The 14,590-nt window shown below is 39.0% G+C and overlaps 1 protein-coding gene across 1 annotated transcript in view; it reads right to left on the minus strand.

Moving 5' to 3' along the window:
- Positions 1 to 14,379, minus strand: part of CCDC141 (coiled-coil domain containing 141) — a gene marked incomplete at both ends in the record, with an annotated part of 138,669 nt that extends 124,290 nt beyond the window's left edge. The window contains 2 exons of the mRNA XM_083379839.1: positions 12,934 to 13,056; positions 14,278 to 14,379. Coding sequence (XP_083235965.1) covers positions 12,934 to 13,056; positions 14,278 to 14,379 — 225 coding nt within the window. The remainder of the gene's footprint in view (positions 1 to 12,933; positions 13,057 to 14,277) is intronic.
- Positions 14,380 to 14,590: the final 211 nt, after the last annotated feature.

Genomic DNA, 14,590 nt, shown 5'->3' on the forward strand with positions numbered 1-14,590 from the left:
GCTCTTTGGCTTTGAAACGGAGATGAGCACCGGCCCCTAGAGTCGGAAACGACTAGCACGCATGTGCGGGGGAACCTTTACCTTTACCTTTTTAAGACAATTAAAATATAGGTCTTTTGATATAGATGAGAATGGAGTCACTCCTTGTCGCACCATTTCTGTTCGCACATTGCAAATTGTAAAGGATTAAAGGTCATCTGAGTCAGGTCTGTATTATTATAACCTGCATGAGATTCTACCTATCTTACTAGACCTGGCAGAGTGGCATGCTCCAGGTACCATGGATGATAAAAAAAAAGAACAACAATGTCATCTGAGCCACTGGAACTGGTCCTTCTCTGATAGGGCAGCTACTCTTCCTCTCAAAATATGGACAGCCCCTACTCAATGGACCTTTTTACAAGGCTATAAAGACCTGGCACTTCCCCAAAACATTGGCCGCAGGATGACGGATGGGAGCTCCAGAATGAGAGCATGTTACTCATTTCACCATTAGTATTTTTATTAAACCTTGATGAGGTTTTATTTGGTTTTAGTTGAATGTAATCTTTTGTTTTTGTTTCCTGGTCATCCAGAGTTCTCAGATAGGTGGGCAACCATATGAAATTGGACAAATAAATCCCAATCCGAATGCAGCTCACTACAGGAAGTCCTTGACTTATAACCATTCGGTTAGTGACTGTTCAAGGTTACAAAGGCACTAAAAATGTGGCTTATGACTGCTTTTCACACTTACGGCCATCGCGGCATCCCCATAGTCATGAGATCAAAATTCAGACGCTTGGCAACTGATTCATATTTAAGGCCATTGCAGTGTCCCAGGGTCATGTGATCGCCTTTTGTGAACTTCCGACAAGCAGGGTCAATAGGGGAAGCCAGAGTCAATTAACAACTCTGTTACTAACTTAATAACCGCAATGATTCACTTAGCAACTGTGGCAAGAAAGATTGTAAATTGGGGCAGAAGTCACTTAACATCTGTCTTGCTTAGCAATGGAAATTTTGGGCTCAGTTGTGGTCGTAACTCGAGGACTACCTGTAATCACATATTCTACTCAGTGTATATTGCTAATAGACAGCATTCTTCATTTTTGAAAGTCTCAAATTGTGTAGGTACCAGATGATTATAGTCCTCCATTAAGCACAGTTATTTGCTTACGGTGGGTAAGGGTTACTGGCCACCATACCAGTATAGTATGAAAAATTGAAATAATTCCAAATAAGCATCTGCTATAAGCTATACTGGTCCAAACACGTAACACATTTACTATAGTTCTTAGAAATGAATAGTTGAATCAGTTCTCTTAAATTATTGCTTAAAATTATAATCGTTGATTTCAGACAGCCAAAGTAATGTTTATTATACTAAAAAGAAAAGATATATATAAATTCATTGAACTATGGGGGCAGTTGTATTAACAGTATAAATTAATTTTAACTAAATTAATGATTACTGGTAGTTAAAAATCCATGAAATGACTGTTATATCTCTTTATGAAACTTTGTTCCCTGCACATATTGCCTTCATAAACTTTTGAAAGCGTTTAGGTACATTTCCAATGCAAATTGCCTTGACCATAACCTTTTGGACAAGTGTGAAATCACAGCTTAGTTCTGTACTATTTTGCATTTTGCCACATGTCATGGTACAGATGATGTAGCGTTTATTTTTAAAAAAAACTAATCTAAATATTTTTGAAATGGAGTTATGATTAATTGCATAGATTAGAATCTAAGTTGCACCACTCTTTAGTCTGTTGTTGAACCATAAGAAATTGCTAATGGTTTGTAATAGCACCTAACCATGCTTTGTGTGAAACAGGCTAACTTGGTCATATTTCAATTCCACTGAAATCATGACTAATTTATTGCATTAATTTCAGTGAGCCTAAAGCTTTGCCAGCTAAATCCAGATCCTATGTTTAGAACCAGAACATATAATAGCTATGATTCACTCTTTCACTAGCCAGCCCATTTGCATGGTAATGATTACTACCTAGGACAACTTTAAAGGGGATTAAAGTAGCTCATGTACGATATTGCTGTTAATGAATGCAAGCTATGATAACAATATATTACTTTCAGTATTGGCAACTATAAGACTTCCCAACCTAATTTATTCCATGAGATAATAATTAAAAGGACACAAATTTTACCCTGATAGTGGAGTTCCCACTAGAATGTGGTAAAAAAAGTCAAGATCACATGTGCAACTACTCAATAAAAACTCCATCCCCTTGAACATCAATGCACATACAAGAGGAGCAGGGCTTTTGTCCCTTCGTCTTTGATAAATCCCTTCTTCCCTGCATATGCCTCTGAGGGTACTCAGTGAACTATATGAGTTTGGTTGGTTGGATCCTATGTGGTTCTCTTTATATTTTTATGTACTATAAATTTACAAGTGAAATTTGATGCAAAAATTATCCTGGAACATCCATGCTTTAGGGAAGGTGGATAATAAAATCACACTATCAGTTTAACACAGTGGAATTCCACAGTGGGAAAAAACCTTTTCTGGTAATTGTGACATGCTTTGACCATATTTGTTGAACTAGAATGGAAATGGAAAAAATAGGCAATTTCTGTTCAATCTTTCAACTCTGACAATTACATAGGGTCTGTTGCCAATTCAGACTATTTCTGAACTTAGGATACACATTGTCCAAAGCAATTTTTAGGCCTGTTAGTTCAGTACCTAATTCATCCTTAATAGTCTGAGTAATTCTTGGAAAATCCAGCAGTCCTTTAAATAACTACCCCATTCCTTCAGGACAGCAAAAATTACATTAAAAAACAAACTAGCAGGTAGAATTGGTAGCTGGGATACTGCATTCCATATAGCCAATCCTGGTTAATTTGGTTGCTCTAGCTATAATTTTTGGAGTTATACACAGTAGTCTGCAATGCTGACCCTGTATTGTTTATTTGGGCCGCAGGATTTCCAGCAGAGATCAGGCAAACTGCCTGGAATAGATTTCCATTGAAGATATTGGGAATACACCTGGATCATTTTACATACGAAGCATTTCCTTTACTTCCAGAATGGGAGTCGGATAGTATCATCAAGCAAGCCTAGAAGAAATGTAGGACCAAAAGCAAAATATATGGTCTTTATTTTTTGTCTGAAAGCATTAGCCAGATTCCTTGTTCTTCTCTCACAAATCATCTTGGGCTCTTTGTATATTTCATAGGGCTTGTATTTAGGGAATATCATTGTTCTCCTGTTGTTTTTTTATTCATTTGACATTCTGTTGAAAAGAGTTTGAATAGCCATTTTTCATTTAAAGACTCTTTAAAGAAATCACAGTACTTCACACTGGAGTATTTCATAATGCCACTAGAATCTTTTTCTCCACTCCAGATCTGTGGATTAAATATTCCATCTATCAGGAAAAAAAATTCAAAAAATATTTTGACTAAGGGTGGTTTCATGCAAGACAGACTCTTCCATCTAGGTAGGAAAAAAACCCCAAAGAATTAACGTAATTTACATCTTGGGAAGTAGCTTCTTGTACATATTGATTAATTAGGGCAACCACGTCTGGGCAGAAAAAATCCGGAAGATATATTAGATGACAAAGACTTTTCCATTGCAAATTAATTGTTGTCCAGATTCTTGCAGCCTTGATCTGGTAGTACTGCAATGAGTGTGGTTCATATTTTCCTACTATTTTATAAATGTGTCCAGGTTTTTTTTGGGGGGGGAAATAACTTGCTCTAGATTTTTCAAGCAATAAAGATTTTGTTACACCTAATGTATTCACTTATTTTCATTTCAGGTGCAATTCCCTAAGGAAAAGTAAAGCCCATGATTAGAATAGTAAATATGTTGCCTTTTAAAAGCAAATTATCTAGGGTTAAAGCAAGAGAAATTAAATGAAAGAGCAAGAAATATTTTAAATGATATTCTTTTCTTTCCTCTGAATCCTATTATTTTGTTCAAGAACCCACAGAACAATTCCTTAACGATTTTTCTCCTAGCATCAAACAAAACCACGTTGATTTCAACTTTGCAACAGAATCCAGCAATTTAGAAACCAGCTGATGGGAGGGATGAAATTTGTAGTAAAGAAACATGTTGGAAAAATGGCTAAGTGGCCCCTGCACGCCTTCTGCTTTAAAATCAGCCTAGCAAATACTTCCAGGAACCCATCTTCTAGCCCAGGGGTCGGCAACCTGAAAAAGGAAAAGAGCCACTGGGAACCGGTTCCATCACACATACAAAAAAGTGGGAGCCGTGTGCGTGCGTCCATGCACGCGCATGCGCAAAAAACATTTTGTGCATGCGCAAAACGGGTTTTTCTTCTGCATGCGCGGACGTGCACGGTCGCCATTTTTTTGTGTGATGGAACCGGTTCCCGGTTGTGCGATGGCGACGGCCCGTTTGCAGAGCTACCGCCTTTGGCAGCCTGCAAACATGCCGCGACAGCTTTCCCAAAGAGCGGCGCCACTGCCCGTTCGCGCAGAGGTCCGCGCGCACCTCTCCAAAGGTGCGTGCGCACCTCCGCTCGTTCGGAGAGGTGCACGCACACCTCTCGGAATGGGCAGCTGCGCCGCTTGTTGGGAAAGCTGCCGCGGCCCGTTTGCAGAGCTGCTGCTTTCGGCAGCCTGCAAATGTGCCGTGGCAGTTTTCCCAACAAGCGGCGCCGCTGCCCGTTCACGCAGAGGTGCGCGCGCACCTCTTCAAAGGTTTGGGGAGGTGCGCGCGCACCTCCGCCCATTCGGAGAGGTGCGCGCACACCACTACCCGTTCGAAGAGGTGCGCGCGCACCGGTCGGCTGGGAGCCGCAGGAGACGGCTCAAAGAGCCACATGCGGCTCCGGAGCTGCGGGTTGCCGACCCGTGTTCTAGCCCTTCCAGATGGCAGCTCATGCTGTTATCCAATTGTATGTTGTCACAGAGCAACACACAACCGTGCAATTTTGTATCTCTCGTTACTGATACTAGCGTTCCTATCATTGCACTCTGACCACTTCTGTGGCTAGATAACAACGTTTGGATATTGACTGACTAAGCCAATTGATGATTGCCCTTAATATTCTTCAAGTTGATGATCCATTCAACTCTTCTGATTGTCCTTCCGCGGGTCTTTTCCCCATTTCTTTCACGCAAAGAAAGAAAGCCCTTTCCCTTGCCCAGATATGTGAGGTGGGAAAGAGAATTAGCTAGTAGTTTGCTTCCTCTCTTGCTCCACAACTATTTATCTTCTACAGCAGTGATGGCGAACCTTTTAGAGACCGAGTGCCCAAACTGCAACCCAAATCCCACTTATGTATCGTCGGGTGCCGGGTGGGCGTGGCTCATTGGGTGGGTGTGGCCCATTGGGTGGGCGTGGCTGCCATGGTAATGGCAGACTGGGTGGGACTAAAAAGTTCAATCAATCAATTCCAACTTTGCAAGATCTTTTTTCTTCCCCGCAAGAAGTTGAAATTGATTGATTGATTAAAACTTTTTTCTTTTTTTGCGCACGGCGGCAGAGACCTAAAGTGAAAAGGTTTTATAAAAACCCAGCTGAAGGCCTAGGACAGGGGCAATGGCGCGTGTGCCCACAGAGAGGGCTCTGTGTGCCACCTGTGGCACCCATGCCATAGGGTTGCCACCACGGTTCTACAGGCAGAAAACGAACACGTGAAAGCTGCCTGGATTACTAAATGAGTACTAAAATGGGAGGGGAAGGAGGTTAAAACCCAACGAATGAGCTACTTGAGAAAAACAACCTTCCTGGATGTGATATTTCAAAGTGACCTACTCCCAGGAAGGGGAGAATACTGAAAGTGTCAAGAAATTGGAATTATACTGCCTGGTTTGTTGAATAAAACAGGAAAGGTTGTGGCAGGGGAAAGAAATAGAAGAAAAATGAACAGATATCTGCAGGACATTATTGACTTTATCCCAATGTATAGTCAATGTGTAAATGCCCATTTTTGTGGTGCAGCAAAACCATTATCCATTTAAGCTTAGTGCTGTCTCTCATACTTCAGATGGAAGTCTTCCTTTGCCCCTTCTGGATATACAGGTAATCCTCAACTTACAACCACAACTGAGCCCAACATTTCTGTTGTTAAGCGAAACATTTGTTAAGTGAGACTTGCCCCATTTTACGACTTTTCTTGCCATAGTTGTTAAAAGTGAATCACTGCAGTTGTTAAGTTAGTAACACAGTTGTTAAGTGAATCCGGTTTCCCCATTGGCTTTGCTAGTCAGAAGCTTGCAAAAGGGGATCACGTGACCCCAGGACGCTGCGACCGTCATAAATATGAATCAGTTGCCAAGCATCAGAATTTTGATCATGTGACCATAAGGGATGCTTAAATGTGAAAAATGGTCATAAGTCACTTTTTCCAATCCCTTCAAATGGTCACTAAATGAACTGTTGTAAGTCGAGGACTACCTGTATCATAGATTCAATCTGGATTTTTTTCCTCCCTGTTGAACACTTGCCATGGACTTTCTGCATTATATTTATATATCCAGGCAAGGTAGCTACAATTTTGTCCTGATGAGGCTCTTTAAACCACTTATTTGAAATGCTTTGGGCATAAACATAATACAATGAAATAGGAATATTTTTTTTAGAAGTAACAGATAAATTTAACAGGATTGGAGGCAAGGAAACTATCGTCTAAGCAAACTGTTAGTCTGAATAAATGGAAGTTGTAAATGTTACTTCTTGCTTTCCTGAGTCTAATGTGTTGTTGTTTTTTCAGACTGATGCATCTCTTTGAGTGTGATGTGTCAAGACTGACCAGGTTGACAACATGAGTCACACTACCCAATTATATGAATGTTCAGCAGATTGAGGCAGCCTTTCTTGTATTGAATCCCTCTTTTTAACTATTCTTTATTTACTCTTCTACTAACTAAGATGACCACTGCAGTAAAGGGCCATTGCTTATCTCTTATTTTGCTTCTCCTTCTCCCCTGCTACCAGTGCCTGCTAATCTGCTCTCTTGAGGGGCAAAGCAATAATAATAAGCAGTAATATGGATCAAGGGAAAGAGCTAATCAAAGACAATAGGGGCATAAACAAGAAGAGAGTCCCACTGAGAGCAATTTGCTGAAGCCCCTTACCTATGAAAGTTGACAGTAAGCAACATAGGAGAGCTTGTTAAGATCTTAACATACGTAAGAATTGTGTGTGTGTGTGTTCATGCGTGCACGTGCGCGCGCACACACACACACACACACATGCTGAGGTGTAACAGACCTGAAGTATTGGTAATCAAGTGAAATATGTACAAAAGCAAGATTTTATTGGTGGCCTACCGGATAGAAAGACTTAGAAAAGCAAGATGTTTTTTTGAGGGTGGGGAGAAATTTTCCTAATGCTTTACACTATTGTTTGGTTTTTTTTTAAATTGGAATAGTTCTTTATGCCTCATTGGACACAAATCCCTTCTCACAGGTTCCAGGATTAACAGAGTATATAGCTCAATCTAACGTGTGAGAATACAGAATATCCCTCCTCCTAAAGACAAACATTTGAGAGGTTCTTGATGAGCTTGTTTTTTTCCCCTTGCCAACTTTTCATCACCAGACTAGGTAAAATCATGATCCCAAGAACCAAACAATTCAGCACTGAGTTACATATATTCTTCATTATTACAACAAAACATGAATATTTTCTCCCAAACTAGATGCTCTCCTAATTTATTCCTCTATTTTGGTTGGAGCAACTCTGGATGAATTTCAAGGACAAACTTATTCACTAATGCCTGTGTTTTCAGAAAGAAAACTAATTCTGCAGAACAGACTTTATGCATACACTCCAAGGTCTCTGCTCTAGTCCATTGTGACCTTTACTATGACACAAAACAGGACCTTGGCAAATAATCAAGAATGTGTAGATACATTCCCTAAATCCTCTAACTCACTTTCAAAGTTTAATCCACTCACAGAGCACCAAGCATAACAATTTGTTTCACAGAATATTTCACAACAAGCCAAATCTTAATATTAAAAATGTAGATTCTTCATTGAATATTCATGCAGTTCATGCAATTGTCCCAACAAAAGTATATCTCTTACTAGCTAGAAACGTCTACAGTCACAATTTGGGTCGAAAATCTGGTCTTAAGTCATTGCAGTTGTAAGTCAAGTCACCCATGTAACTGGACCCATTTTTTTACATTTGTCATAGTAGTCATTAAGCATATCACCATGATTCTTAAGGAAATCACAGAATGTGATTTTAAGATAATGGTACAGTCATTCTTCCAAATGGGCTTTTTTTTGCCAGAAACCAAGCGCAGACAGGAAAACAAATGAATTACAGGACAAATCAGACCAGATTTTTCATTCAAAACTCTAAGTAACCCTGATCCTTATATTTTTGACACTATTCATACAGAAAGCCACTTTCCTTAAGAAGTGCATAATGCTTGGAAAAGTTGAAGGAGAAGAGGAAGCGAATGGCCAGTGGATGAATTCAATTATGACAGCAATAAAAGGTAGACTGATTCAACAAATCACTGAAAATCAATGAATATCAGGGAATAAAACCATAATTCCTAACATCCAGTGGAACATAGGGTTCAATGGGGATGCATAAAATAGCATTGTACAAGGCACTTTGCCTTAATTGAATCACATTTTCAATTATTTTAAATTTTGTTTAGGAACAATGTAACAGGTCTTATAGCAATGTATAATAGCAAGATTATAATTGTAATGTATAAGTTATATTTCATTAAAATTTCATTAGAAACTGCAGCTAGTGGAGCAACCTATGTGGGTAAAAAAATCTTCCTGATTTTATGGTCTGAGGCACAGAAAAGCTAAGTTCAAGAGTACAGCCATTTTACAAAGTGCATTCCCATTAAGATATGGTCAATCATCCCAAGTTTAACCAGATTTCTATATCTTCCAAATTCAGATTCAGTTCATTTATCCTCCTAGAATCTCTTAAAAATCTTCCACTGTTTTATGTAGTTCTGCTGAAAAGCAGAAATAAAACTGAGCATTAACAAAAGACTGGTAACACCACACTTCAAATTCTCTAGGTTTTCTCCTTGTCTAAGCAATTATTCATCTAATCTCCTTAAACCTAAGTCTGGAAAGGCTGCTAGCTATTATTATCTCATCATCCTTATTTTTTTTCCTCCATTTTATCTTCAGCTCCACTTTTTGTCATCAGCATTATTCCTTACCATCACGTGGAATTCACATTCAAAGAAAAAATATTTTGACCCAAGGAGATAAACATTATGGAAGAAAGGACTCCATTACTAGAAAACAAAGTCTATGACTAAAAATGGGAAGCAAACAACCTAAGGTATGGGCCTCTGACTTTGAAAATGTTAACAGCTAAAGTGGTCTGACAAATGCATTAAATTAAAATGCTCTCAGTCATTCCAGGCCTAGATCTATGGAGGTGAGATTAATAATCTGTATATTGAAGATTGTGAGGCAAACAAATGAACCATATCTAAACTAACACAGTTTCTGCTTGGAGTAGCCTGAAGCCTTTTTTTATTTAAATCTTTCCTAATTTGTCATCCTACACACAGGTTGAGGACCAGCTCCAAGAAATCCCAGCCAATATGGCTCCAGGTTTACTGAATACTTCCTTTGCTGTAGATCAGGGGTCCTCAAACTTGGCTCTTTTATGACTTGTGGATATCAACTCCCAGAATTCCTCAGCCAGCGTGCCTGGCTGAGGAATTCTGGGAGTCGAAGTCCACAAGTCATAAAAGGGCCAAGTTTGAAGACCTCTGCTGTAGATAATTCTTTCCCTGTCATCCACTATTGATAAGCTGATTGAGGTAGACTTCATTCCAGGTGTTATATTTTCAAGGTGCAAATGGATATTTTTAAGATACAGATCAGAGGCAGAATGATTTTAAGTGGTAAAAGAGGCTCTTCCAAATGGCTACATAGCCTCTTCTCATTTCCAGATTTCAAATGTAGCACTGAAAGATCCTACACGTAACACTCTACACAAATAGTACAGAGATAATAAAGATTTATTTCATTTAAAATGACTTTTAAAGTTTCATTGTTGAGGCATTGGAATGTGCTTAGAATGTTGGGTTAGAACTTGGAGATGCCCATATTCAAATTTACTCTTTGCCACAATATCTCACCTGATGACTATGGGAAAGGTGTTTTCCATCTGCTTACCCCATAGAGTTGTTGTGAGAAAAATTGGAGAAGTGAGCACCACCATGAATTTCTCAATGTGTTGCTACCAATGAAAATAATTATATAAATAACACAATTCCCTACCTCCTATCTGAATTTTGGCTTATGAGTCGATTCTGTCTAATTCTGCTTTCCGTGATTGCTTCCCAGTGTGATTTCAATGCATAATTTTCTATGAAATCGTATTTCTCACTAATGTGAAAGTAGGTTCATTATGAGGAATGCATTGCTTTAGAACTTCCATGAAGGAATTTTCTGCATCTGGGGCAGCTTTTTATTCCTCCCCATGATGTCCAGAAACGAACAGCTTCCTTAACTACTTTTTAAATAAGTTATTTACTTCAGCTTACAAGATCCAAGTTCTGTTCAAGATCTCTCAGCACACAAAATATGCATGTTCTGCTTTTATTACAGAAAGGAAGGTGCTGCCATTATTTGTACTGGATAAATGGCACAAAGTGGAGCCTGCAAGCTGCAAATTGATACCATGTGTGCTAAAATTCAGAGTAGATTGTTTGAGGCACCTATGTACATTATTTAAATAGTCTACATTAAAAAAAAATCTAATATTATGCCATTACCCTTAGGGACCTGAGCATTATGAACATGATGATAGATGGCACCACCAGGAGCCAGATAATGTCTTTTCTTCAGAACCATTAATAACTTTTCCCTTGCCATAAGCTTTTGGCCAATGGCAAAATGGCCCCCAATGTCTTGTTGTTTGAACTGAAGCAGCAACCTGGTTGCTCTGCATCTCTTCCTGAAGCATAGCTGACAGTGAGAACAATCAACCAATGGAACAGCTTGCCTTCAGATGTTGTGGGAGCTTCATCATTGGAAGCTTTCAAGAAGAGACTGGACTGCCATCTGTCAGAAATGGTGTCGGGTCTCCTGCTTGGGCGGGGGGGGGGGTTTGGACTAGATGACCTACAAAGTCTGTTTAAACTCTGTTATTCTATTTTGTTCTTAGTGGCAAGCATTGTTCTTTGTGCCCAAGACTGACATCTCTCCCCTGTTCCTCCTGCAGGGATGTTTCGGAGTGTGAGTCAAAAACCAAGGACGCTCATCCCATTACCTGGTTGGATTACTGCAACTACAGAGCTGCCCTTGAAAACCACCTGCAAGCTACAATTGTCTCAGAATGCAGCGGCACATGTACTGATGTTTGCCCCCAGGTTTACCCATGCTACACCTCTGTTGTGCAATTGCACTGGCTCCCAGTTTCCTTCCAGATGCAGTTAAAGGTGCTAGTTATTGCCTTTAAAACCCTATGTGGCACAGGGCCAGGTTATCTGCAGGACCAACTCTCCCTAAGGATATCTACCTGTACTACCTAGTCCCTTCCTGCCTTAAACATTGCCATCTTATGGGATCTATGATGTGCACCTATTTGGTGGTGGCCCCTGCCCTATGGAACACCCTTCCCTCTGAGATTCAGCAAGCCTCTATCCCTCTAGTCTTCCGAAAAGCACTTAAGATCTGAGTCCCCTCCCCCAAGTGCTGGTACAGGGTGAGGTTGATGGGAGTTTACTGTTTGTGGTTTTAATAGATATATTTATTAATTGTACAATGATGCTATTTAAATGTTGGTTGGGAGCCAGCCAGAGTTCAGTATCAGGTGGGTGCCTATATAAACATTTTAAATAAATAAAACCAATATTGTGGCTATACCCATGCAATCAAAGTCATTCCCCCTTTTTTGTAAGCAACTTATACAATTAGTACAAAAATAGTAACAATGGGAGACAACCTTCCTTTGACGGATATAAAAAATGTTTCTGAACTGGAAGTGCCAAAAGTCTTGGCTAACATGGTTAATGGCTCAGCGTGTCATGAACTATAAGTCAGGTATAGGTCATGATAAGCAGCTATCTACTTTAATTAGACTAAATGGGCTCCCAGATATGAGTTGCAAAGGTTTCAGAAGACTGTGTGGACTACTGCCATTTAGTATTTCATCTGCAATTTTTGCATTCCCCCTAATGTTGTTATTGGTAAGTATGACAAAGTATGATTGTTATTATAGTTATGATGAAGAGGACTATAAAATGGAAGAGAAACTTATTTTAATTCCATGTGTTCTGGCGTCCATTGAAACATTACACCAACATTTGTACATACTGGTGTACAGTGCTGGGAACTGAAATAAAAATAGCAGGGAATGAGTACCATATCATTTTTCTTTCAGGGACTTTAAACTATACTTTGCCAATCTAGGGAGAAAAGGCTACTGTTGATTTGTTCTTATTTATCATCCTTCATGATCCTTTTTCATTGTATTAGATTTGACATAGGAAAAGACCTTCATGATTCCTCTGTCAACTTATTGCCTACCATCTGTGTTAGGCTATAACTACAGTGATCCTCAGCCAGCCAGGTCGATGGAAATTATAGTCCAACACATCTGGAGGGCACTTAAGGTCAAGACTTATGACTGACTCTGCCATCTGGTGGTAGCCATTCAGAAAACATGGAAATTGATGTTGCCATCAGAAGCAAGTATTTGTCAATGCTTGTCTGTGGATGGTGATCATGTGTAGTTGTTAACTCCTATCTGTGAAACAAGGGTTTAGGAGAATACAGACAAGGTCTGAAGAGCTGCTGGAGAAAGATAATTTACTGCTTGATTTTTTTCTTAAGGGTTATTTTAATAATGTAGAAGAACTCCTCATGTTTTATATGATTGTGACAATGCACCAAATTCTGCTGAATGGCCAATTTCAACTTTCAAATCACAAGGAAAATCATAAATTATAGCATTTCAGCTTGTATTGTTTCTCTTACCTTCAGCTTAGTCAGGAGAAGTTCATGGTCATGTAATAATTTTTTGGTCTCTTCCTCATTGCTGCCAATTTCTAATAAATTTGGTACTGATTCAACTAGCTGCAGCTGTACCCATTTGCCACACTAAAACAAAAATATAAGCAAATATTGTTCTAAGCAGATACAGTACTCCATATTTTTGTACAATAATTGGTTCAGGCAGTAATAAGCAAAATCAACATAAAGGATATAAAACAGGCATGTCCAATCTTTTGGCTTGCCTGGACCGCACTGAGTGAAGAGGAATTGTCTTGGGCCATATATACAATTATATAATATAGTTAATGTATATTATATATAAATAATATTAAAAGTTTATCAACGTGAGACCACATTACTAGCTGTCCAGGGTCATATGCAATCCATGAGTCGTGGGTTAGAACACCTGACATAAAGGATTATGAGTTGGATCTAAATACATGCTTAGAGTAGATGTATTTAAATAAATAGAACTAAGCTAATTTACCAATTTACATGTTTATTTTAATTTACTAATTTACATGTTTATTTTAATAGGTCTAATGTGAACTTCTCTATTTTGGATCAGCCTGGACTTTCCTTACAAGCCATAATAATGTTTTACTTTTATTTATAAACATTTATTTATATTAAAGATGTTTGTATGTCACCACAATCAAAAACAACTCTCGTGGCTCACATAAAAATACAATAGCACATAAACTTTAGCATCCATAAGTTTCACCAGAGGAAATGTGCAATGAATGTGCACACTAAAATGAGCTGGTGAAATAATTCTCATTAAGGTTTTAAATCAGCCTTTTTACTTTGTGAAATGCAAATTGATATTTGGATCACATGAATACTAATGATTTCCCTATACATTAACATCATAATGATTCCTTTAGCTAATCAGCTTAGGTTAATGCACTTTTATAAACTGAATATAACCCTTAACAATATGGAAAATAAAGTTATAAATTCTGAATGAATGCAATTAAAATCAGAGAAAACTACATGCAAATAAAGATGTTCCTGCACACTAACCCGTCTGTTTATTTAATTTTAGTCAATATGTCTTTAAAGAAAGCAAATTATTTACCTGGGATGATGCTTGCTTGATTTTTAAACTCACTCATCAAAAAGCAAATTATTTATCCTGGATGATGCTTGATTGATTTTTAAACTCTTCCGCTCATCAGAAACTTGCCGTACATTAACCCGCTCCTTGGGGTTTTTCCTTCTGTGGTTCAGCATTAACTTTTTATACATGAACATTTGAGCAGAGTACAGAATACCAACCCAGCCTGAGGTACGGACGGTAGAATTAGGCTCTGTTCCGCTTACCTTAAGAAGGGCGATGACAATTCTGCAATCCCCGGCCTCAACCAGAACTGAACTCACAGTTGTTGTGGAAAGTGATTCCTCGGGACTATCGTTGCTGGTCATGGTGTTGCCGTAGAACTGGGCTTCATGTGAAAAGGTTCCCCTCTAGCAGCTGGGAAAAGCCACTGGTCATTGCAAAAGGCAGCAAATGGGGTTAGCTGGCTGTCTTCCGTCAAAGAGCTCAGCTAGCACTGATTGCTCTGCCAAAAGGAAAGAACAGGAAGTTAAAAATAGACACCCCCCCCCATTGAATTTATCATTCAAGGCAGGGAGG

The sequence above is a fragment of the Vipera ursinii genome (genome assembly GCF_947247035.1).
Source record: "Vipera ursinii genome assembly, chromosome: 1".
Lineage (NCBI taxonomy): Eukaryota > Metazoa > Chordata > Lepidosauria > Squamata > Viperidae > Vipera > Vipera ursinii.